The 22640-nt window shown below is 38.2% G+C and overlaps 2 protein-coding genes across 2 annotated transcripts; both read right to left on the minus strand.

Annotated features, from left to right (window-relative positions):
* Window positions 1-390: 390 nt before the first annotated feature.
* On the minus strand, window positions 391-4263 carry si:dkey-39a18.1 (uncharacterized protein LOC557637 homolog). The gene is made up of 6 exons (XM_056455091.1): window positions 4190-4263; window positions 3445-3508; window positions 2918-3020; window positions 2561-2757; window positions 2247-2351; window positions 391-961 (listed from the first exon to the last, which is right to left on the minus strand). The coding sequence occupies exons 2-6, from the start codon at window positions 3489-3491 to the stop codon at window positions 394-396; spliced, it is 1020 nt and encodes a 339-aa protein (XP_056311066.1). The 5' UTR covers window positions 3492-3508; window positions 4190-4263; the 3' UTR covers window positions 391-393.
* Window positions 4264-7417: 3154 nt separating this feature from the next.
* On the minus strand, window positions 7418-20618 carry cand1 (cullin-associated and neddylation-dissociated 1). Its single transcript, XM_056455821.1, has 15 exons — window positions 20324-20618; window positions 18204-18347; window positions 17602-17756; window positions 17307-17430; window positions 15629-15885; window positions 14315-14420; window positions 14086-14231; window positions 12675-12967; window positions 12277-12418; window positions 10575-12068; window positions 10370-10465; window positions 10079-10248; window positions 9832-9996; window positions 8802-8909; window positions 7418-8549 (listed from the first exon to the last, which is right to left on the minus strand). Exons 1-15 carry the CDS (start codon window positions 20389-20391, stop codon window positions 8325-8327), a joined length of 3693 nt encoding a protein of 1230 aa, XP_056311796.1. The 5' UTR covers window positions 20392-20618; the 3' UTR covers window positions 7418-8324.
* Between the last annotated feature and the right edge of the window lie 2022 nt (window positions 20619-22640).

The raw sequence follows: 22640 nt of genomic DNA on the forward strand, positions 1-22640 counted from the left end.
ATGTACTGCGTGATTTTATAAAGCTCCTTGGAGGCACTTCCTGTACTTGTGGAACAGTGCTGCCCCTCAGGTCCAGTTCAACATGCTTTAATGATCCTTAGGGCTTCCATGGAAACCGGATGAAAGATCATTGGTTATACAGCAATAACTTGAGCTGAGCAAAGAAGAGTGTAATGACCATGAGTCCAATAATCGCTGAGGAATCAGGAGAAGTGCCAGGAGACTGGACAGCTGTTTCTGTTTGGAGTTTATTTTCTCTTAACGTGCAAAATGAATTTGGGATCTTGGTGGAATTGGTGGTGGTCTTTTTGTGATTTTCTGTGCACATATTAACTTCAAACTACACTGAGCAGCCCCAAAGTGTTTTTACTCAACAATCATCTCGGGCAATTTTCAAGCAATGTATCTCATTTCTGTGCGACACAGATGTTTTGGAGAAGGTGTTGGGCAGGTCATGGTGATTTTGGGAAGCCAGTGTCCTTGGGAGTTGCAGAGTTCCACAGTGCGCTCCATCAGGGAACCGTATGGGTCCCTATGTGCAGGCAACTGATCCACCTGGTGACACGGAATGTGGATGTGTGGCAGAGCTGCACAATAAGGCAGTGGAGAATGTAGGATCTGCCGACACAGATGCTCCTGAAAACCAGAAAATGGCTCCAGTAGGTGGGCTGCCAGTGGGTTTGGTGATTTTTTCAGCACAGACCTCAGGGGCTGGCATGCTCTGTCAGTCTGCCTCATCTGTTGCATGGTGTCAGGACTGATAGGGTACACTGCCTGCACTATAGGACTCTGGAAAGTGAGTCGAGATCTCGGGGACACTCCAGAGGCAGGAAGCAAGCAGGGCTTATTTTTCTGAACACTGTGGGCCTTGACAGACAGAGATGTCTGCCCGACAGGTACAATTTTTGGATGCACCAGTGCATGGGCAGGTGTAGCTGAATTGAATTCCATTTTGTCAGGCCTTTTCATAAGAGAATGAGAGTTATTAGATGTTAAAATGATATTATATCCAGAGTTTACACTTATAAAACCAACAAAGCATGCACACAAACAAGAATAATACCTCAAACTGAGAGGTGTATTTAAAGATTTGCTTAGAAAAGTATTTCTTTTTGCCCTGTATACAAGGAACCAATGGAACACTAAACTGCAATACCAATGACTTATAGCTCTCTATTAACTACTCAGAAATAGTAGGAGCTACCCATAACTTTCTAGCAACCTTCAAACAAAGCCCAACTGAGAAAATAGGGCAGGGGCTTGAAACAAAAATTTAATGTCTATAGTTTTAAGAAAAAAAGCAAGAACGAGGTCCAGAATTGTTCTTTATCTAGTGCACTATTCTTTGTATCATTTTATTTATTTTTGAATGATATTACTATCACAACATTGTAACTATACATTAGCCCAGTGCTTATTTGCCTATGAGTGCACAGCAGAAACTTCCACTATAGGAATGGTTATCAGGTTTTCAATTATCACATTAAAAATCCAATTACCATTTGAGTTACTAATCACATTTACAAGTAATGGTGCAGTCAAGTGAAGAAATGCAATGAGCAAGCCTAGACATTTCTGAACCCCACTATTTCTAAATCATGTAAGTGCTTTGTTCCGGAGAGAAGCATTTACACATACTCTCTTCACTTTACAAGCAGACCTGACTGTGCTGTACTGTTGGTTGCTTTGTGTAATTTCATTTTATTGGGATGCTTTATTATCAGTTTATTATCTTAGCTGTGGGGGCAGATAGTAAGTGAACAGAAATCTGCATGTCCTCTCTCTCCATCTCAGTTCTCAACACTAAACTCCCATCTCTCTCCCTTGCACCTCACAGCCTCAAATAAATGAGGGAAGCAGAAAAATACTTGCCCACGTGATGCCGAGACTAACCAGGCTTTAAATCATTAATAAGCAGAAAATGACTCTGCACATATCTGCCGGGTAAGATATCGACTGTAGCTTTTCATTTTTGTTCTGTGAATTTAACAGCGCTCTAAATGCAGAATGGAGTTAAGCCATGCAAAAAAACGAGTCTCCTGCCAACACAGTGACAAGTATGAAATAATTTAACCTTCCTCTAGCCAGAAAAACTAAGGGCAATGAATTCTGTTCTTATCACCAAGGTTTAGGTGGGCGGTCAATGGATGGTTGATTTGATCTATGAGATGAGAGTTTTATGTTCACAGTTGTGTGTTTAATTTTTAAATCTTGCATGGCTGGTTGGTGAAAAACAAAGAAAATACCTGTATGTTGAGTGGTTTGTTTCCTTCCAAGTATTCCTGGATTTGGTAATAGGTGGAAGTTTGGGGACAGTTTTGCACCCAGTTCCTTTTACAATCAAATTGCACCTGGTAATCATATATTCTGAGTATATTATTCTATTGAATAGTCACATTTGTAATCAATTAGTGGTGTATGAAGTCTGTATGGAATGAATAATTTATCTTTAGAATGGCATGAGGGAAATAAAACTCCCAAATTCCCATTAAATACTATGTTGCATACAGATACTTAAGTTACATATGGCTCGTTGAATGGAATGAACTGTATTCAGTACCTGTTGCTTATGAGAGGGGGTAAACCAGACATGATGTTATTTTTTGAAGGTCTGCGTGACCTATTGTGTCTGGGTTGAAGGGTTAATGATTCAAACACTGCTGGTAAACTCTTGTGACTCCGAGCATCATCATCATCTTCTTCGTCCCTATGTGGCTTCCTTACACGTGGGAGACGGGGAAGGCTGGCAAGTACATCCTATTAAAAATAAGCAGTTGACGTATTTATTTTATTCGATGATCTAGCGGTCATGTAATAGGTAAAAGTACAGTTGTACTCTTAGTTATTCAATCATCATCGTGAAACTGTCAACTATATAGTGCAATAGTCAGTGGTCTTAATGATTTCATTGTGTTACCCTGTGTTGCAGGAATGATACCGGTTCTGAGAAATATGATGGTACAGGTGAAACATCCCGAAAAGGGGACTGACTTCTGTTTTTCCTGATTTTGTGGGAGTGCCTGTTAACATAATAATAATTATATAAGTCTGTTCACATGATACTTTTACACAAATACAAATACTGAATTACACAACAACAATATACTTAGTCAAGTATGCTTAGCAAATTAATACGTCATCTGTTAACATGATGCTGGTGAATTGCAGAGCTTCTACAACCATATCACTAATCAGATGCTTTATCCACTGCAATTTCTCACCGCTGTCTTGATTTTTTGTTATTGAGAGGAAATCATGCAACTCAGTGTTTCTGAATGCTACAGTACATATAACCCCTTTAAAATAGTTTGTTAAATGTTTGTTCTTGCCATTCATAATACATAATGCAGATTTGTATGTACTGCACATACTAAATGTACTTCAACAATTTAGTTTTTTAATATTTGCTGTCTTGTTGCACATTAATAACAAATATAATATTACCAGTCTTCATTCCCATCCATGGGGAGGTCTTTGCCAGAAAAGCCCATCCTGGTTATTATTTACCCTTAAAGAAAACAGGTTGTTAGAACCCAAGCATCAATATATTCATAATTACCTAGATTAAATTGAATTAATATTACCCAATGTTTCCCCTCTATAAATAAATGTTTAATTAGGGATATTCTCCAGCAGTTGTTTTGCTCTTATCTTTACACCAGGATTTTAAGAATTCCATTACTGTTCAAAAAATCCATTAACATATAAATAGGTGTTTATTGCATAAAATCAACGCATGTGCATTGAAAATATATTTTCAGCCACAGTGGATATAATTTGCCTACTGACACATAAGGATTGTTTTAAATCAATCTCATGCTTTCAGATATTAATCAAACACACAATCCACCATGAAATATAAAGCATGTTGCCTGCCCATTTCTCCACATAAACCTCAAATTTCCCTTATTCTTTATTTTAAATTTGTCAGTGCAAGATTAAAGATGATTTAGCATGGAAACTAAACAAATTAGTGTATTATGGCGTACAACCAACAACATATAAAGAATACTGCATTAAAATGCACGCTGTTTAGATCTGAAATCCTACCAAATGCACCTTTCAGTTCTTAATCTTTACACTGAACTTAACTTTTATGAAGTCTACACAAAAAATGGCAAAAATCTTTTTTTGGAGTGAGGAAAAATCCCCATCTAATTTACCATTTTATAAAACATCTAAAACTTACCATGGGCATGATGAATTTCAACAAGTCCGCACAGTGGAAGGACTGGCTACCAAGTCATACTGAGGACAATCCAAAGCAGTGAAGTCAGGACATTACAATGCCCACCTTAAAAAACCAATCAAAATTCAAGACACAAAGAGCTCTTGGCTGCTGATTGGCTGATTGTGTCCCAGAATCCTGAACAGTCTTGAGAGCAACCCCTTTCTGTTAAATGATTTGTAAAAAGTCATTAATATCACACTAGAGGCTAACAGAAAATAATGTTATTTTCATGTTTTTAAGCTACCTGGCCACAGAATGATGTCGCATCATGTCATAAATAAGCATTTAAACTGCGTAAATCAGTAACTCATCCATAATCACATTCAAGTTCTGAGAAAATGCCTCAATATAGACATTTGTCAGCACAGACTTTTTTCTGGCACACAGCTAGTGTAAGCGTCATTAGTGAGATGATATGAGTTATATTCCCCTTTTGGGGGTGAGGTCTCCTTGCATTGTTTAAATCCGGCTTAGAGGTGAAACATTAAGCTTCAGGCTTTAAAGCAGCTACAAGCAGCTGCTCAGTGGGCCATGGAGGATCTGTCAGCAGTAGGGAAGCATTAATCTGCAGTGTGCTTTTTACGGCCTCCTGCTGCGTTTTCCCATAGGGCAGCACAGCCACTTCGTCATCATTAGAAAACACATTTCATTTTGTAACGATGATTAGCCTTTTTTTGGCTTTCTCACAATAATATGATCACATATATATATATATATATATATATATATATATATATATATATATATATATATATATATATATATATATATACGTAGTTTGGAAGAGATATCTGTGTGCAACAGGTTTTCTGTTCTCTTTTAAGTGAGTTTTTTAACAAATCATGGGCTAAAGTACTGGTTTTGAAACATCTGTTTGTCTATGGGTTTGTTTATAAAGTAATGACCAAAAGTGATCATTCGCAGGCATTTGGACAATATTCATTTTTACGAGCCTTAAAAGTTTAATTAAACCATCAAAACATAAGGAAATCGTATATAGAGAAACAAACGCTATACTTTTTTTAAGTTTTACACTTTCCAACCAGCACTCGCTGGCCAAATTCTAATAAAAATGTATTAAGTGGTTGTTAATCCTGGTCAAGACAATCTTCCGAAGTTCAAACTGAGCATCAAAATGGGCAATAGAGAAGATTTAAGTAACTTTAAGCATGCACGTTTATTGGAGTATTTCAGAAATTGCAGATCTATTTCATGCACTTATCAGAATGACCAGACTAGTTTTAGCTGACAGTAAGTAATTCACATACTGTAAATGCTTCTGAGGTCTGAAAAAAGGCATTTTGGAACACACACAACACATTAAATCTTAAAGCAGATGAGCCCTCCATGTGCTACTCCTGTCAGAAAAGAATGGCTAAATGAGGCTACAGTTAACACTGGTACACCAATCCAGGACATTAGAAGATTGGAAATAACCACAATAATGGAAGCATGGATCCATCCCAGCCTTGTGTCAACAGTTCAGGCTGCTGTTGGTGAGGCAATATTTTCTTGACCCACTTTGAGCCCTTAGTACCAATTGATTTTGTTTAAAAGGCAATAGGAACACATCATATTTAACCAAGCTTAAATAATCTTAATCTAATTTCTTGAACATGGCAATGGATTTACTATGCTCAAATGGCCTCCAGTTGCTACATAAAAGGCTGAAAACTTCACTTTTAAGACATATTTAAAATGAGTTGATCAAGAGATGATCAATAAAATAAGTACACAGTTAAATTGTTGCACACAATTGTTTTGACAGCTGTTAAAAATAATTTAAAAAGTCTTAACATGGATGACACAATGATCCATCTGTCCTGATGAGAGATTGCTCAAGCCTGTGCATTAGCCTTCGCACCTCTGATGCAAATCAGGCCACTGTAAATTGGGCTTTAATAGCATTTGCGTGACTCATTAGCGTGCAAATTGGAAGTGGGTTCATTTAAGCGACTACAAAATGTACTTTCATGCTTCCAGCAGCCTAGAAGCAGATTAAAACCCTATTTGGAACTCCTCTGTCCTCAAATAAGATTTTGTCCCATACGTGGCGCAAGCTTACAAAAATTATTTGCTAGGGCTTGTTCACCATGTATGGGAGGAGGCAATGACATTTACTGTGTTCCTGTTTTTCTAATGATCGACACTGAATAAAAAATGATGTGAAAGCTGATCAGATCCTTACATTATCATCAATCATAAAATAGTTTGCCAGTTAAAATAAATTCCAGCATGATTCATAGATACCAGTACAAAATTACCAGTACCAAGGAATCAACCACAATACAACCAGAACGCATTTTAAAGTAAACTGAACACTTTACCTGAAATGTCTTACTCGTTTGACACAAAAATGCATAAACTAAATATTTATATAATGCGATTAAAACGTTGCAATACCCGCTCTATACTTTGGATTATTCCGACAAAACATATGAAAATAAGGCAAATTGTTCATGTTCAAAAATAAAAAAAACTCTCAAAAGTACCTTTTTTCTCTCAAACAAACAAAATATTGATCCGCTACTAAGATATTTAGACCATTTAGATGCTACTAACCTTTGTCAAATCTATAATAGTTCTTGCTTAAAAGTGCCTATTTTGTCAATCTGGTATTTTGTGTCTAAGTAGGCAGACAGAAATACTGAGTATGGTCACTTCCAGAAGTCACGTTAAGGCAGGCAAGCCAATTGGAACTGGCAATTTCAGCCTTCTTTCAGTGCAATATGCGTCAGCCACTATAATGGTTCTGGCTGCACTATAATGATCATAAAATGACATGGATGCAGGCAGCAATGGACCTTTTATTGATATCTTACTGAGGAACATTGCCATACTGTAACACTCCAAAGAATGTAGAATGCTGTGCATACATGATTACACAAATAAACCTAGAGTGTGCAATCTACACACTGATTTCCAGAGCATTAGAGTCCAACATCAGCCACCTGTTGGTCTGCTATTGAGTGAGATGTATGATGGTAAATTCCCCAGCCTAGAGATATCCTCAAAGAGGGACCTGCACACTATACACAGTACTCAGAGTATTGCAGTAAGTTAAACTAGCTCTATGAAAAAAAAAGAAGTCATATACTCAACCCATTTTACATGTGAGCATTTCAAGCAAGGCAGCATGTTAAAGTGAATTTAAAAAGCAAGAACAACACCTTTACAATTCCAGAATACAGTCGAGCACCTGAGAGAATATTCTCCACTTATTTTATTCACATGTGCGTTCCATACAGGGCAATAATTTCTCATAACAATGTTCGATGTCATATTTCACCTCTATACGCCAGAGCCAAACAAAACTGTCATCAAATAGAAAAAGAAAAATATGCAAATTGTGTGCGGCTGAATTATTTTTGTATGTGACATGCTGATGGCTCGCAATTCTGCGGACAGTGGGAATGTAATGAAATGCAATAAAGAAAAAGCTGTCACTCATCCAGTGAAGTATCGTAACTATGCCACGACTCTTAGGGATTACATTTCTAAGACTTCTCGCTCTGAACTTAAGTTGTTGCTAGTAAAAAGAGGAGAGATGACATTCAAATTGTACAAAAACCTAATAAAACTTGTCTGATAAGAAACATGACAGAACAAAAAACATGGCCCTGAAATGACTTCGATTTAATGAGCCCTGTAGATTCCGATTTAAGTTGTCAGCAGCCTAGAATGTAAAGAACTAATCTCCCATGGTCGAACAAATACTGTGGTCAATTAATTTTCAAGTGACCAAGAAAGTCCCTCTGCAGTTCTCGGAGTAGATGAGTACAGAACTTCAGGAATTATGAAAATGAACAGGAAAAAAAAATTAAGAACAATGTAGAGGAGGAATGAAGAACAATGACAAACTAAAGCAATTTCTTGTCATTTATAGAAAAACAAAGAATGTGATATTAAGCTTTGAAGCTTAAGAAAATTAATGTCTGTCCTTTTATTAGTTTTTCTTCCCCGTAATTTTAAGATTTTTTTGTTTTTCTCCTACTTTTGATTCAGTGCAATGCATGGAACAATACAAGGGTCCCCCAGGGTTGGTTTTCTTTGTGGATTTTGCTGAGAGCGATGGGCACGTTGTCGTAGTTGTTTAACTGGTGTCCATGGATTCCATATTGGTGCTTGAGGAGTCCCTCTGGATGCTGTCAAAGATGGCAGCCAGCTCAGGGTTGGAGCTAATCTGAGACTGGAACTCACTCATTAGGGGGCTCTTCTCGGCCTCTGGGATGGTAAGCAAGGCCACTACAGCCCGCATGGCAGATCGTTTGAGCTCATCCTGCTTTTCAAACTCCTGCTTTACAGAGTTAGCTTTTACCTGAGAAAAAAAAACCAAGCAATATGACATAATTAGATGTCAGACTTTCTGACCAATCAATAGCCATAACTACATCACAACCTGGATGTTTGTGATTAAAGATCAAGTAAAAGAGGAACTAAAATAGATATTGATATTGCAAAGGATCACTAAATCTGATAAATGTAACTTTGGCTCCTATGGAAAGTGCATATGCTAATCCTTAGATGCTGCTCATATGTTAGATATTTGTTTGCTCAGTATTTTACATACTTTTGTGGTGCATGTTGCTCTGAGCGGCTCTACAAGTCTGTCCAACCTCTGTAACACGGCACTTGGACACAGACTAGATAACCTGGCCAGCATGAGGAACGTCAGCATCTGTAAGAAAATAAAGAAAGCAAAAAGTACATTAGAAACTTGATACTGGAGACATGTTGGTCACTGATAATTCACACAATTCAATGGCGATTCTAGGATTGGCAAATAAAAGCCCCCACTAAAAATGGTCTAGCAATGCACAGGAACCAAGTCATAATTCACTGCATGTCCTTTTACTAAATAAAGCAGCTTCACTGTATTCTCATTAACATGCATTGCTATGACAGTAAGGGAGAGACACATTCATAGACCACAACTGTAGGTTTTGCTGTGTAGAAGTTTGTGACAAAAAAGTCTTTGACAAAAGTACCAAGACTTCGACACAAACAAATACCATAAAACAAGCCTGAAATTAGATGCAAAGGTGTGAGAATATAAATAGTGGCAGAATGCAAACGGCTATGCATTCATTTGCTTATTAAATTAAAGCAGTGTGATTGTGCAATGTATAGTGTACTTACACATCCAGTATAATTTACCTTATTTTAAAGTTGTTGTGCAGTGTGCATTTTTGAAAACTTTGATGCTTTTAACTCAACGAGTACAAAACAGCACTGTCTGAATCAGAAGATGTGGTTGTGCTGGCTGTCCGCCCTCTCACCCGCTACTCGGGAGCAGAATATGGCCAATTTTTCTAAAATTCTTAAAACGGTGAAGAGAACTAAACCCTGCTGCGACAAAGTTATTAATGACTCTTTATGAATAAAAATGTAAAATTCAAGTACACCTGGTAATAAGTACATTTAAAACTGAATTGGAATATGTCACTTGTTAATGCATTATGCATTTACGCCTTTGATGACCACACACTGAATCTTTGTTAATCAATTCACTCTTTCATCTTCTGTGGTTGCTAAATGATCTGCATGGCAAAAAGCCTGTGTCTCATGAAAGATTCATGAAGTTGAGTCTGATGGCTTACCTTGATATCGTAATGGTCCTTAAGTCCGTCTTCAACATGGTTTAAAAATTCAAAGATGTCAAGTCTATCAAGGCAGCTATCTAAAAGAGTGTACATGCATTCAAAAGCAGCCTTCCTGATGTCCAGGCCATCATCCACTGTGTGTTTGAATGGACCCATCTCAACCTAGAAAGAAGCAGGTTACACTAAGCTTTGAGGCTTTATAATAGGCAATGAAGCAAAATGCTTTGGACAAAGATCATTTTACCTCTCTGATTAATTCCTTGCGCACTTTGGTCTCATTGTACAAATGAGGGAGTACTGTATCCAACAGGTCTCGAATAAGGGAAGGTTTGTTATGAGCTGCTGAGTTGAAAGTAACTAGAGCCACTCTTCGTACATTAAGGTCTGGATCTTCCAATGTTTTTAAGAAATCACCTACAAGCATTTAAATAAAAAGTCATCAAAAATGTTCTCAATTCAAAACGGTACAAATTCAATAGAGTAAAAAGGGACAAAACCGTTCCGAGGGGGAAAATAAACTGATAACAGCACTTGCCTATGCAGTTTTTAAGAAGGGGGTCAATCGTCTGTGGGTGATCAGAAATGGTGAATTTAACAGCTGTAACTACTGAGCTCCTGGCATAAGATGATCCTAGAGACAAAGAGAAAATGGTTTATTATAAAATGTGAAGAAATTAAGTGTAAAATTTTGATTTAACAGTGTTTTAAAGACTTTAAAAAAAGCAGAATTGGACAATAACCTGATAAGAGATAGCCTTTTAGCCTTGGCAGAAGAGTCTCTGGGTCAATGAGCGTTAACTTCCCCAGACATTCAGCTACAACGTTCCTTGTGCCTTCTTCTGTACACTCACAGTGTTTGAGCAATAGTGCCCACACATTTTCTACATATGGTTTGAGCCCCGCCACAGAGGCAGAGCTGATGATTTCTTTGAGTGAGTGCAAAAGCAGGTACTGTCTCTTGGGTTGGCCAGAGATTTCTTGCAGGACAAAGGGTAGGTACTCTGGTAGGTTCCCCACACTGATGCTACCCAATGCGTATGAAGCTGCCGATTTGACCTCTTCACTGGCTGAAGAGAATGCATCGAGAATGACTGTTTTCAGCTCAGGTTGACTGCTCAAATCAACATGATGACCAACTTCTCCCAGGGAAAGCAGGGCCAGTAGTCGAATGGAGTCTGTGGAGCGGGAGTTCTTCACATCTTGAATGAACTGTCCCACCACTGCAGGACCTTCTTTAGGACAAGCACGGGTAAGAGCAGCCACACACTTTGCAATGGAGTAGTAGGATTGCTTATGGGTGAGCGCAGCACTCTGGGCATAAACAGGACCTGTTAACATACGTAGCAGGTCCATGTAGCCCAAACTGGCTGTTCCCGTAGCTACAAGAGCCTGGAAGAATTCCAGCATGGCACTGAGAGCGCCACCCTGCAGCAACGGCGAACGAACCAAAGCTATAAGTTCAGCCAAAATAGAGCCACTTATCTTAGACAGTGAGTCAGGGTGGACTCGTGCAAGTGTGGTGAGGAAGCTGATAGCCATCTGTGAGACATGCATATCACTTTCATTTATAAGAGGTGGTAGCTCAGCCAGTACGGCATCAATCATGGCTGGTGTTACACTATCGCTGTAGTTCTTGACCAGTATGTCCAGGGCAGCCAGTGTGCTTAGTTTCAATGCACGTTGATTCTTGCGCAAAAAAGAGGCAAGAATGGGAACAGCCTCACCCAGAATAGGCCTTAAGTTGATCTTCAGCGGTGACCCTGCAATAAGTGTGAGAGCTTTAACAGTGGTCAGCCTTGTTATCTCGTTCTTCAGTCGCTCTAGGAAGATCTGGAGAGTGCCTGGTAAGTCCCCACCAAGGCTGTCACCAAGGTTGCAGATAATTTGGCCCATACAGGAAATAGCTCGCTCTTTGACTTCCTGGTCGATATCAGCTGCCTTCAGCCTTTTAATGGTGCAAGCAAAAAGGTCAGCGATGTAGGGTGAGGCATCAAAAGCATCAGTTTGATCCAAAGGCCTAATTACTTTGACCAGCTGCTGAGTGACCAGAAGTGCTTCAGAGGTGATCTTATAAAAGGGATCACCCACACAAGCAACTACGGGAGGCACTATAGCCTGAACATGGGGGTGGAAGACTTGAGGCTGATGGTTGCACAGAATCACATACAGGCAAGACAGAGCATCAATCTTCAGGTTTGAAGAGCTTGACTTATCGTTGAGAGAAAATATGATTCCTAGATGGAGTAAAATTCACAAATGTCACGAAAAGTTAACCATGAATAAATATGATTTTCAACAATACACTTTAAGGTTTACTCCGCAGAGCTTTTATAAATGTCACAGGTAAAATGCTGATCACACTTGTCAGAAAATTAAGCATATGGTCATGAAAGGAATGACTCTACTCGCTTCAACATGTAGTAGCTTGCCTGCGGCACATACCTGGGATGAGAACTGGAATATGCTGTGTCAGGGCCCCTGGCAGCACGTTTACTAGTTCTGTCAGCATGTTGAAGCAGCACTGTCGAGTCTTAACACTTTTTTCTTTCATCTGTTTGTGCAATGCTTTCACGATCATGGACACCTGCAAAATGCACACAGCACAATCACCTTTTTAAATAAATTCATATTATAAGGAGGCCCAAGTGTATGAAATAGTAATACAGTCTATGTTACTTAAAACATAACTGATAGGAATGTCAAAAGTATTGACTTTAGTACCAATCAGTACTGTAATTTTAACTTAAAACAAATTCTTTCTAACTTTTCAGCATTGTTGAGCAGGTACTTACACCAAACTAGCAGTTCCACACTAAAAACAAAAGAGCATTTTTGCACACCTGGCTTTGAAGCATAGTGAGAGGTGTTTCTCCCTGTTCCATGGCATCTGGGTCACAGAGCCAGCTCTGGGCAGGACGTGTCTGCTTGAGTAGGGACAAGTAGGCATGGAACACATCCGCCTTCACGTTTTCTTCCCGCTCTTTAAAGCGAGCAATGAGCGCTGGAGAAACAGTGCGGTAGAACTCGGGTAACATCTCATGTCGTGTGCTCACCACTGCATCCAAGCATTTTGCTGCCGCTCTTCTCACTTTCCAGCTCATGTCGTCATCATCACTGTACTCATCATCACTTCCTGTTTGGATCACAAGGATTAGGTGCTAATATCAAATATCTCATCTATTGCACTTGCAACTGTTAAAATCCATAGTGTTCACATTTTATTTCGGTAGATAATTCTGGGTACAAAAAGAATTTCTTTGTCAACAATCAGACAGTGTTGAAGACAGAGCAACAAGTTTGTCCCTTGAAACTTCTGCTTCATCAACCCTGAAACACAGACTTCTGAGAAAAACAAACGTTCCCTCAAATCTGCTGCCAAACTGTACCAGCCTCCTAAGGCTGCTTACAAGCTAGTGCACAGTCAGCACAATCAATTATTGAAAAGAAAACAACGAATAGGTAAGAATATGATTTATGGATGAAAACAACATTCCAAGAGGGGACGAGAATAAAAAAAAAACTTCAAGATCAAGTAGAGAAACAGCAGTCATGAAGGCAGCGAATGTCTCACTTGTGCTTATATTCTGCTCCTGTCAAATTCTGAATAGCAGCAATGCGCATTTCTTCAACTATGCTTCCACATGAAATGCTCCATTCCAGCAATTTTAACATGCAATGCTGAGCAAATCCACATGGTGTTATGCTTCATAGGACTAATGGTTAAGAAAGAAACCATTTTCATTCTGAGAATCCACAACCACTATCAAATAAAGGGACATGATTTGTTAGGTGCATGCATTTTAGGGGGGTGACAATCTCGTCCCAAAGGAATTGTAGCAAATGTTAATGCCTGTCTGGACATTACAGGACAATCAGTACTCCCCACACCAATATCCGAGCCAATTTCATCAGCTATAAAGGCATAGGCATTATTCAAAGCTGCTAGACCGGACCAGTAAGCACCATTCATTCAAACAAACTGATTTCTGATGGTCTGGCAAACAGTCTCGGCAGATATCCAACTTTTCTGTCCTCATTCAATGCTTTCACTTACACTAGTGGTTTTCCCCAAAAAAGTGAAATAAACCCTAGTGCTGTTATTACTGTTATGCGACAAGCAGAAGCTGAACACACACCAGAACTAAACAAACTGAGCTGGAAACTTACAGCTAAATAGACTCTTTTGGTTTGGAAGAGAGAATAAATCCTTCTTTCCTCAGACAGAGAGTAAAAAGAAGCCCCGCCTCGTACCTTGATAATCTTCGTCTACACCATCAGCATCCATTGCATTCTCATCTTCATCCTCGTCATCATAGTTGTAGTTAGGGTCATAGGTCAAATACTTAAGACAGATGCTGATGACTGTTGGGACATGTGGGTACACTTCCTTTGGACACCTGGAAACAGGCAGTAATGTATATTGAGCTTTGCTCTAAAGATAATTTATTGATATGACAAATGACTGGATCTGTATACTAACCTCCTTACGAAAGACTCAAAAGCTTGAATGCAGTATTCCCGCAGTTCATCATCATCAACATTGCAGAACTTCACCACCAATGGAATGATCTTTTCCAAGTACTCACCTGTAGGATAAAACCAGCACGTTATATTTAGCATCATTACAAAAAGATTAGACAGATTTTTGCAGCTGAAATTTTTAACATCAAGTTGAATTCACTGGGAAGTATAAATTGGGTTTGGAGAGTTGCAGGATAAAGGCCTTGCTGTTTTCAGCACAATCAAAAAAACAATCTTAAGATGACAAAAAGACTTAATTATAACAGTAGCGCAAGAGATAGCTACAAAACGACTCGGAGTGCATTCCACTACAGTAATCTTGTGCATCTTAATCGCAGCTGTCTTTGTTTCATCAAATGCAGCCTGTAATTGGCTGATGGGGAACAGTGCGCCACAGCAGCAAACCTAAATGACTTTTCACTTCATTTCATTTGTGCCAAATAGCCTGCCTTAGCAGCACAGCAATGAAGAAACACTGATGACAAGATGACGGTTAATAATGGCTACACTTGAGATTGTTCTACCTGCTGTCACACAATAACATTCTGGCAATTTGTTCGGTCAAACTCCAAGGAGAGTTGCCTTCAAGCTTATACCCTCTATAATTGTGCTTTGAAAGAGGACATTCCAAAACGTCAGAGTGGTAAATAATTAGATACCTTTATAATGTTTCATTACTGTATCATTTACTAAAATTGTGATCAAGTATAAATATAACTAAATTATTAAGTACAAAGGATTTTGGAATGACGACAAAATCTTGCTTGTCAATACAAAACTGATGGGGGGAGAGAGCGCACCCCTGCCTGAATAACTCTTACTGCTCATCAGCCTGTGCAATCATAAAGTGAAATGTAATCACGATGCAGTGTCAACGCTGGTGACCTCAATCTTCAGCGAAACATTTTCTATCATAAGAAAAGACTCCAGACTTTCAGATCAAGCAAAGGAGAAATGCAGTAAAAGACGCAATGCCTAGGAGGGAGGATATCATTAGACAAATGTATTGACCAAAAAACAGCTATTGTAATAATTGCATAATTTTCATTAGAGATCTTTGAGGATGGCTGATGCTTTGCTTTAGCTCATTCCAGTGAAGGCTAAATTACAGCATCAGTGGTGAAACTAATAGCTATATGAGAAAAATCACAGTCGATGGCTTCAATAAGTGCACACTAAAATTGCTTTCAGCACTTAAAGAGTAACTGAGATGAGGTCTTGAACCCTAAAGACATTAAGTTAACTGAGGTCTGTAACAACAGGGGAGGCTCACCGATTCTGTGGCCAGCTTGTCTGCTGATAGCAGCAATACACTGGATATAAGTGCGTGTGGTTGACATGGACTCGTTGCGTGAGAGCTCGGAGAGTAAGTGCTCGATGAGGTCCACAAATACCAGGTTTCCACAGCTCATGACCAAATGTCCCAGGGCTATGATGGTCCTCTTTCTCACTGCCAGGCGAGGGCTTGTCAGTTGAGGCAGCAGACAACTCAAAATGGAAGGGTGGAAGTTCACTAAGAGGCCTCCTTGTCTAGATGAATGAACACAAACAATATTAGACGATCAAAAGAGTTGTAAAGACCAAATAATGGGAACCAATTTAGGTTATATACCTCATTACTAGAAAGAAAATGTAGCATATAACATAATATTCTAACTATTTTTGCAGTGTCGCCTGTACTATAAACAAGATAGTAGAATAGATCCAATATATAATATGCAGTATGGTGGCATTTCACGTTAGTACACAGTGTTGAAAATCATAGATTCAATTCACCTTTATTTGTATAACGCTTTTATAATGTAGATTGTGTCAAAGCAGCTTCACATAGAAGATCATAGTAAATATCATAGTAAGAGACATTGAAAAGAGAAAATTGGAAATATACAATGATTAAATGGAGTTTAATAAAAAGTTTAATAAAAGTGTAGCATAACCACTGCTTCCTTACACTGAAATTAATTTGCTATATATTCGTTAGGTTTCATTTAGTTTATTTATATATTTGACTTTTACAAATATTTAATAGCCATATTTCCACTTGGTGATAGATTTATTTGATTTAGATTCTTTACCACATGGTGTGTTTTATTGTTAGCAAGTTCATAAGTTGTAATTTGTGTAAAAGTTATCCTTTTATTTTATTAGCAAATTATAAATATTCAGCAAAGATCCATGCTGTGTTTTCCCCACACATTAATAATAATTTGTCAGTGCCGTTTTATGAGTGTGCAAGTATTTTAAGTTTTAACGCTGTATGTTATAGTATTTCTGCACAACATAAAACAGTGTTACAATTAACATTGTCTAAATCAAACTGTTTCTCATATTTGCTTAAATAGACATAGTTAAATTAATTTTAAAATGGCCAATTAGTCAACTAGTGGCTTTAATGAATGACTACTGGTCAACTAAGAAAATGTGGAACAAATCAGACACTAACAGCTTGATCACACGAGGAACTATTATGTTAAAACTACATAACATTGTTATTATCATTACAGTTTCATTCTTAGAGTGAAATGCCTTAAATCCTCATTACAGGAAAATATTGTTTAAATGGTTTCATGTAGCTCAACTGATAAAGTATGAACTTTAGAAATGCCACAGCTGCAGATTTAATTCCCAGGGAACACACAAGTTGGCAAAATCTCCAAGTCACTTTGAATAAAAGCATCTGCCTAATGCGCGAATGTAAATATGAATGCAAAATGCATTCACCCAAGCCTGCCATTAGTTACTGCACAACAGAGCTGAGAGTCAGCATCTAAACTGAAAGACCTTAAAGTACATTCAGATCAGTGAACTGAAGAAAAAGACTGAGAACTGTCACAAGGGTGATGAATGTGCACAAACACATCTAGAAATTACTTTGCAGGAGTCCTTGTGCACTCAATAGAACAGTTGGTTGAAACAAAAGCAGCAGTCATCACATGCCTCATCTGACATACCTGCACAGCATGTCTGCCATGATGTCCAATGCTTCCAGCTGAACCGAGACATCCTCCTGCTTGGCAATGGCACTTGTAAGGCGGCCTGTTATCTTTTTGCAAACGCTAGCAGCAAGAGCAGAGCCTAAAGCAAAGAGAAACTGATTTAGCAGGCAAGATGGCTCATGAAAATAACTAAATATAGCCACGCACGTGTGAATGAAATCTCCATCCTTTCAGCACAGAATAGAGTGGAAAAAAATCTGGAATATTCTGACACATCTGCATTAATAAAAGCAGGAAAAAGATGTTTTACCACTGGAAGCAGGTGGGAGCTCTCCAATCACCGTCTTGAGGCCAATGCTGGAAATATCTCGAAGCTGCTCTTTATCTGATAACATGTTTGTACACAATGTATCAACAATCGTTTCGACCTGGTACTCCTTCACTTTGCTGACAAGTGGTCCCAAACTGCAAGAAAAACAAGAATTTTTTGTGTAACCTGTGAATTACTTCGCATTTATCTTTTAGCCATGCAAGGACGCACATGTAGATTCCTTGCAATAATATCAACTACAAAAATACCTAGGTTTAGCATTCTAGTCAGTGTTATTCCAAACATGCCCGGCAAAAACCTGTTTTTCAGCAAATTAACTCACTGAAACGAAGAGAGATTGCTGTGACTTTTTCATGCAATCCCTTCAGAACTATCTAGGGAAAAAAATGGAGGCTAACAACCAAGATCACTCATTGTAAAAAGCAACTATACCTCTCAATAAATCACTGCGGCATGAATCAATTTCGCATTAAAACATTTATTTAGAGGACAAATTGAAACCAACTCATGAAGGACACACTGGAAATACCAAGTAAGTGAAGCTTTCAAGGTCTTAAATAAATGAATATCAAAATACTAACCATTTCACAGCCAGATTCTGAACTTCTCCATTCTTGTCCTCCAGGAGCTTCAAGATCATTTTGACCACCTTCCGTTCACTATCGTCATCCAGCTTTATGGAGTCCTTCTGCAACTCGGACATCAAATCATTGGTGGCCATGAATCTAAGGGAATATACAAGGACAGTTTTCATCAACCACCAGTCTTAAGCCCCGGTCAGACTTTCATTATTCACCAGATTCACAATTGATAAAGTTCAGGCATTTAACATTTTCTTCAATTGCAATTTCTAATTCACTCAATGACTAGCGGTTGCTTCATTTCCAGAGGTGATCCCAATGGTCCAGACACACTGACACACTTAAAGATGGTTTCAATTGACTAGAGCACTAACAGAATGGTTAATGTAAAGTCTCCCACAAGGCAGTAAGGTGAGAGACACCTGTATGGCAGAGCTGCTGGCATTATGTCAAAGTAAATGGGCTGACTGAAGAGTTTTCACCTTTTCCTCTCACTTGTCATGGTTTGCTAAATTCATAATCCACTTCTGAGCTGAAACTGGAGTGGATTAAAATGAAATCTTGTCTTTGGGTGCCAACATCAAAGCCTCAGCACAGAACCTCAAATGTGATGTGATAAAACCCTTCTGCATACCCCATTACGTGCCATCTCTCTCTCTCTCACACACAGTCCTAAGTGTGTCTGTTTGGCATATATTTGAAGGCATGGAATCTCTTATTCCAGCAAGCGCCTAAGTAAGAATGAATAATGCATGAGACGCACACGCTCCAACAGCAGGGCGAGCGAGGGAACGCCAGCACACACCAACAGAGAAGACCTAGAATGGTGTGTAAGCAAAACGTTCCCAGGGGGTGAAATCTTGTGAAATTCTGAAAGGTCTGAAAAAAGAACAGCAAGCAGTTTGACGTGGATGACAGGCAGGAAATACTCTGGGAATTTGATCCGATGGCTGCATTAGTATTCATTTGAGAACTCCGGTCAGATATGTACAGAACTCTCAAACCATTAACCTCCTAGTGGCCACTGCTGAATATACTGACATCATTAAAGGGAATTCCCCAACAGCTTCAAGAAAGAGCCCAAAATATAGATTGTTACAGCAGATTTTTACTATGAATTATGACATATTCCAAATTATTATGCTTTCTAATTGTTATCAACAATTACACAGTTCTGACCTAGGGAGCATTTCTGAGAAATATTTTCAAGACAAAGTAAATGAGGAATCTAGTAACACAACCGTTGCATGTTTTGGAAATTATGCATTCTTTTAAAAGTGAATGCATATATTTTTTAACCATTTGTATTAACCATTTACAATAGTCACACAACCTGTAAGTAAAAGATTCAGTGCCTGACTTTAAACATAATTGTTAATCTGCACAAAAACAATTCATTATTACATTCATAAATCAAGAAATTATTACAAGCATGCACGAACTTACAGATCTGAGAAAATTTATGAGAGTTTGAGTTTTTCCAGAAACACTGAATTCATACAATATAACAGCAATACTTTGAATTAATTCCATGCACACAGTACAAAGTTATCAAAACAGTAGTTTATTTTTAATATATAATAGACGTGCATTAATGCTAACATTAGCTAAGTTTTAAGATCACGAGGGGAACCAATTTAATAAAACAGACCACAATGTACTGACTCGATAACTACATGCACATTTATCTCATGATTTTATACAAATGGCTGTACTTAGTACAAATGATATGACAGTTCGAGTGCAATACTAGAAAACGGCATGCTAATGCTAGTAGGCTAACCCTAGCCGCTAACTAGCTCGCTAACATTTCTATTAACACCTACACTTTTTGACAGCTTCTATTCCAGCAGGCGATGTCAAAATAATAAATCACAGCCACGAGTATAGTACTCATCTACATTTTTATATAGAAAAAAATTCAATAAAGCCCTGTACAATATGAGTTTGACATGCTAAGCTAGCCAGCTAACCTAAACAACAACAGTCGCGCGATCCGCGGCCTAAAACTTTATGCGATCGCTTCATTATTTTAAAGACATCCACACGTCATCACAAGCCATAAAAATAAATATGCATTTTCTACAGCGCTCAATCTGCACATATGCATCACGACTAACCTGAAATCCTTGTCGCTGGACGTCATTTTCTCCAAAAGATTAGAGATGTGGTACGAGGCACTCGCCATGTTTGCAGTCAGGAAAACCACTTGTGTGTGTGTTTAGGGCCAGAATGATGTAGTTCGCCTCTTTTTTGGAGGTTTGAACGGGCGTAAAGTACAAGACGAATATCCAGAGTTTGTTGTGCAGGTAAGTGATCAGCAGCAGCTGCGCGGGGAACAGCAGACGCTCATGCCTTGAGTTTGGATGGGTTTGAATGGAGGTGCTGCTCGCTTCTGCAGGAGGGAGGAGCTCAGACTAGACACACTGCTGTCTATGAGAAGACAGAGTTCTAGTGGGGCTGTGTCGCAAAAATCTTGTTAGCTGACTGCTTGGATAACACATTTGGGCATTGTGTTTGTGTGATGACAGGTAATTGTGATATCCCATTAATATTATATATAATGTTACATTCAAACTGTTTAACATGATCCTTTAATGTTTTGTGCTCGCAATGACTTTTGTTTTTATTTTACACTTACAGTATATCCGTGTTTTTCCCAGTGATGGGTTGCAGATGGAAGGGCATCCGCTGCGTAAAACACATGCTGGATGAGTTGGCGGTTCATTCCACTGTGGCAACCCCTGATTAATAAAGGGACTAAGCCAAAAAGAAAATGAATAAGTGAATGAGTATATCCATGATACTAACCACAAAATTCTGGAGGTAGGTAAATCTGTAAATTATTCTCATATAAAGAATTTATACATACATTTTCTTTTGCAGTTCCCCCCAAAGAATATGCCATTGTTATTGGTGCAATCCCTGATTGTGTTATACCTTTAGTCAAATCTGGCCCTAAAAGTTCTTCAAACCTTTTTGTTGAGCAAACTCTTCTCAGTTCTATGTAAAACAAAGATAATCGCTTAGTTATTGATAGTTCTCAGATCTCTTTACCTGCTTGCATAGGCTTTTGGAATAAGACCAGGGTATCTGCAGGGTCTTAAAATGTCTTAAATTTCAAAAGCAAAATTTTAGGCCTTACAAAGTCTTAAATTCACTTAAATATTGTCTTGTAGCTCTTAAATAATTTTAAACGGGTCCTAATTTTTCCTTGTTTATGTAAAGCTTTGCCCAATCAGTACAACACAAATCCAATCAGCCACCAACAATACATCTCAATAAACTTTCTGCAAAACTAGTTTAACTAATATTATAACAGTCTGTTGTCCATACATTTAGTTTTTAAAGAGTTTCTTAAGTTATGTTGAAAAATATTTATTTATACAACTAGGGCCTGCTTCTTTTGACACTTTATTTAAAATATGTGGTTAAGAAATAGTTAATTAGAATTAGTTTTTTGATAGGGCAAATTCTTTTTTGTAGGGCCATTAAAAATTCTTAGCATTTAGCCCTAAATACTTCTGAAATTTCATTCTTCATGGTCTTAAAAGGGTCTTAAAATGTCGTAAATTTGACTTTGTGAAACCTGCAGAAATCCAGAATATATTTGGTGACAGATTGGGAACAGCTTTGGCTTCTTCGAAAAAAATTATTTGTATCTAATAAACCTGTCAAAGTCTCAATCAAAATAATTTATATATTTATAATAACATTATTTCCCCTAAATGCTAATTTGTCCCCCACAAGTCCAAATATATGCGCTATAGCTAAATTGGGTAAGCTGAAATTGTGTATGTGTGTGAATGGAAGTGTATGAATGTTTCCCAGTGATGGGTTGCAGCTGGAAGGGCATCCGCTGTGTAAAACATATGCTGGATAAGTTGGCGGTTCATTTTGCTGTGGTGACCCCAGATTAATAAAGGGACTAAGCTGAAAATGATTGAATAAATTAGAATTTTGGCAAGGTGTTCACATTTGTGGTTCAATTTGAAAATCTGACTTTACTTATAAAATATATACTCATAAAGATATACCCAGATTTGTTTGTATTTTGTTCTGTATTGACTAGAATAGATAGGATAATGTATTTATACCCACTGGCCACTTTTTTGGTACACCTTGCCAGCCAGTGTGTCTACACTGATTGGGGACTTTACTGGGTGCACCTTGTTGGTGTGGGTGGGTGTGAAATCCCAGTAGATCTGCAATAAATCTGAAATAAACTGTAAAATCGAACATTTTTTAATCATATGTGTTAAAGTAACTGTGTTAAACAATCTTATTTCTCTATTTAAATATGGATTTTAGTCACTACTTCATGGTAACAAGTGTGGACCCATCTTGACAATGAATCAGCAATGAGAGGTCGCTTGATGACTAGGTACTCCAAAAAGCTTGCAAATGATATATTGTCTGGAACTAGTGACACATGAA

The sequence above is a fragment of the Danio aesculapii genome, chromosome 4 (assembly GCF_903798145.1).
Source record: "Danio aesculapii chromosome 4, fDanAes4.1, whole genome shotgun sequence".
Lineage (NCBI taxonomy): Eukaryota > Metazoa > Chordata > Actinopteri > Cypriniformes > Danionidae > Danio > Danio aesculapii.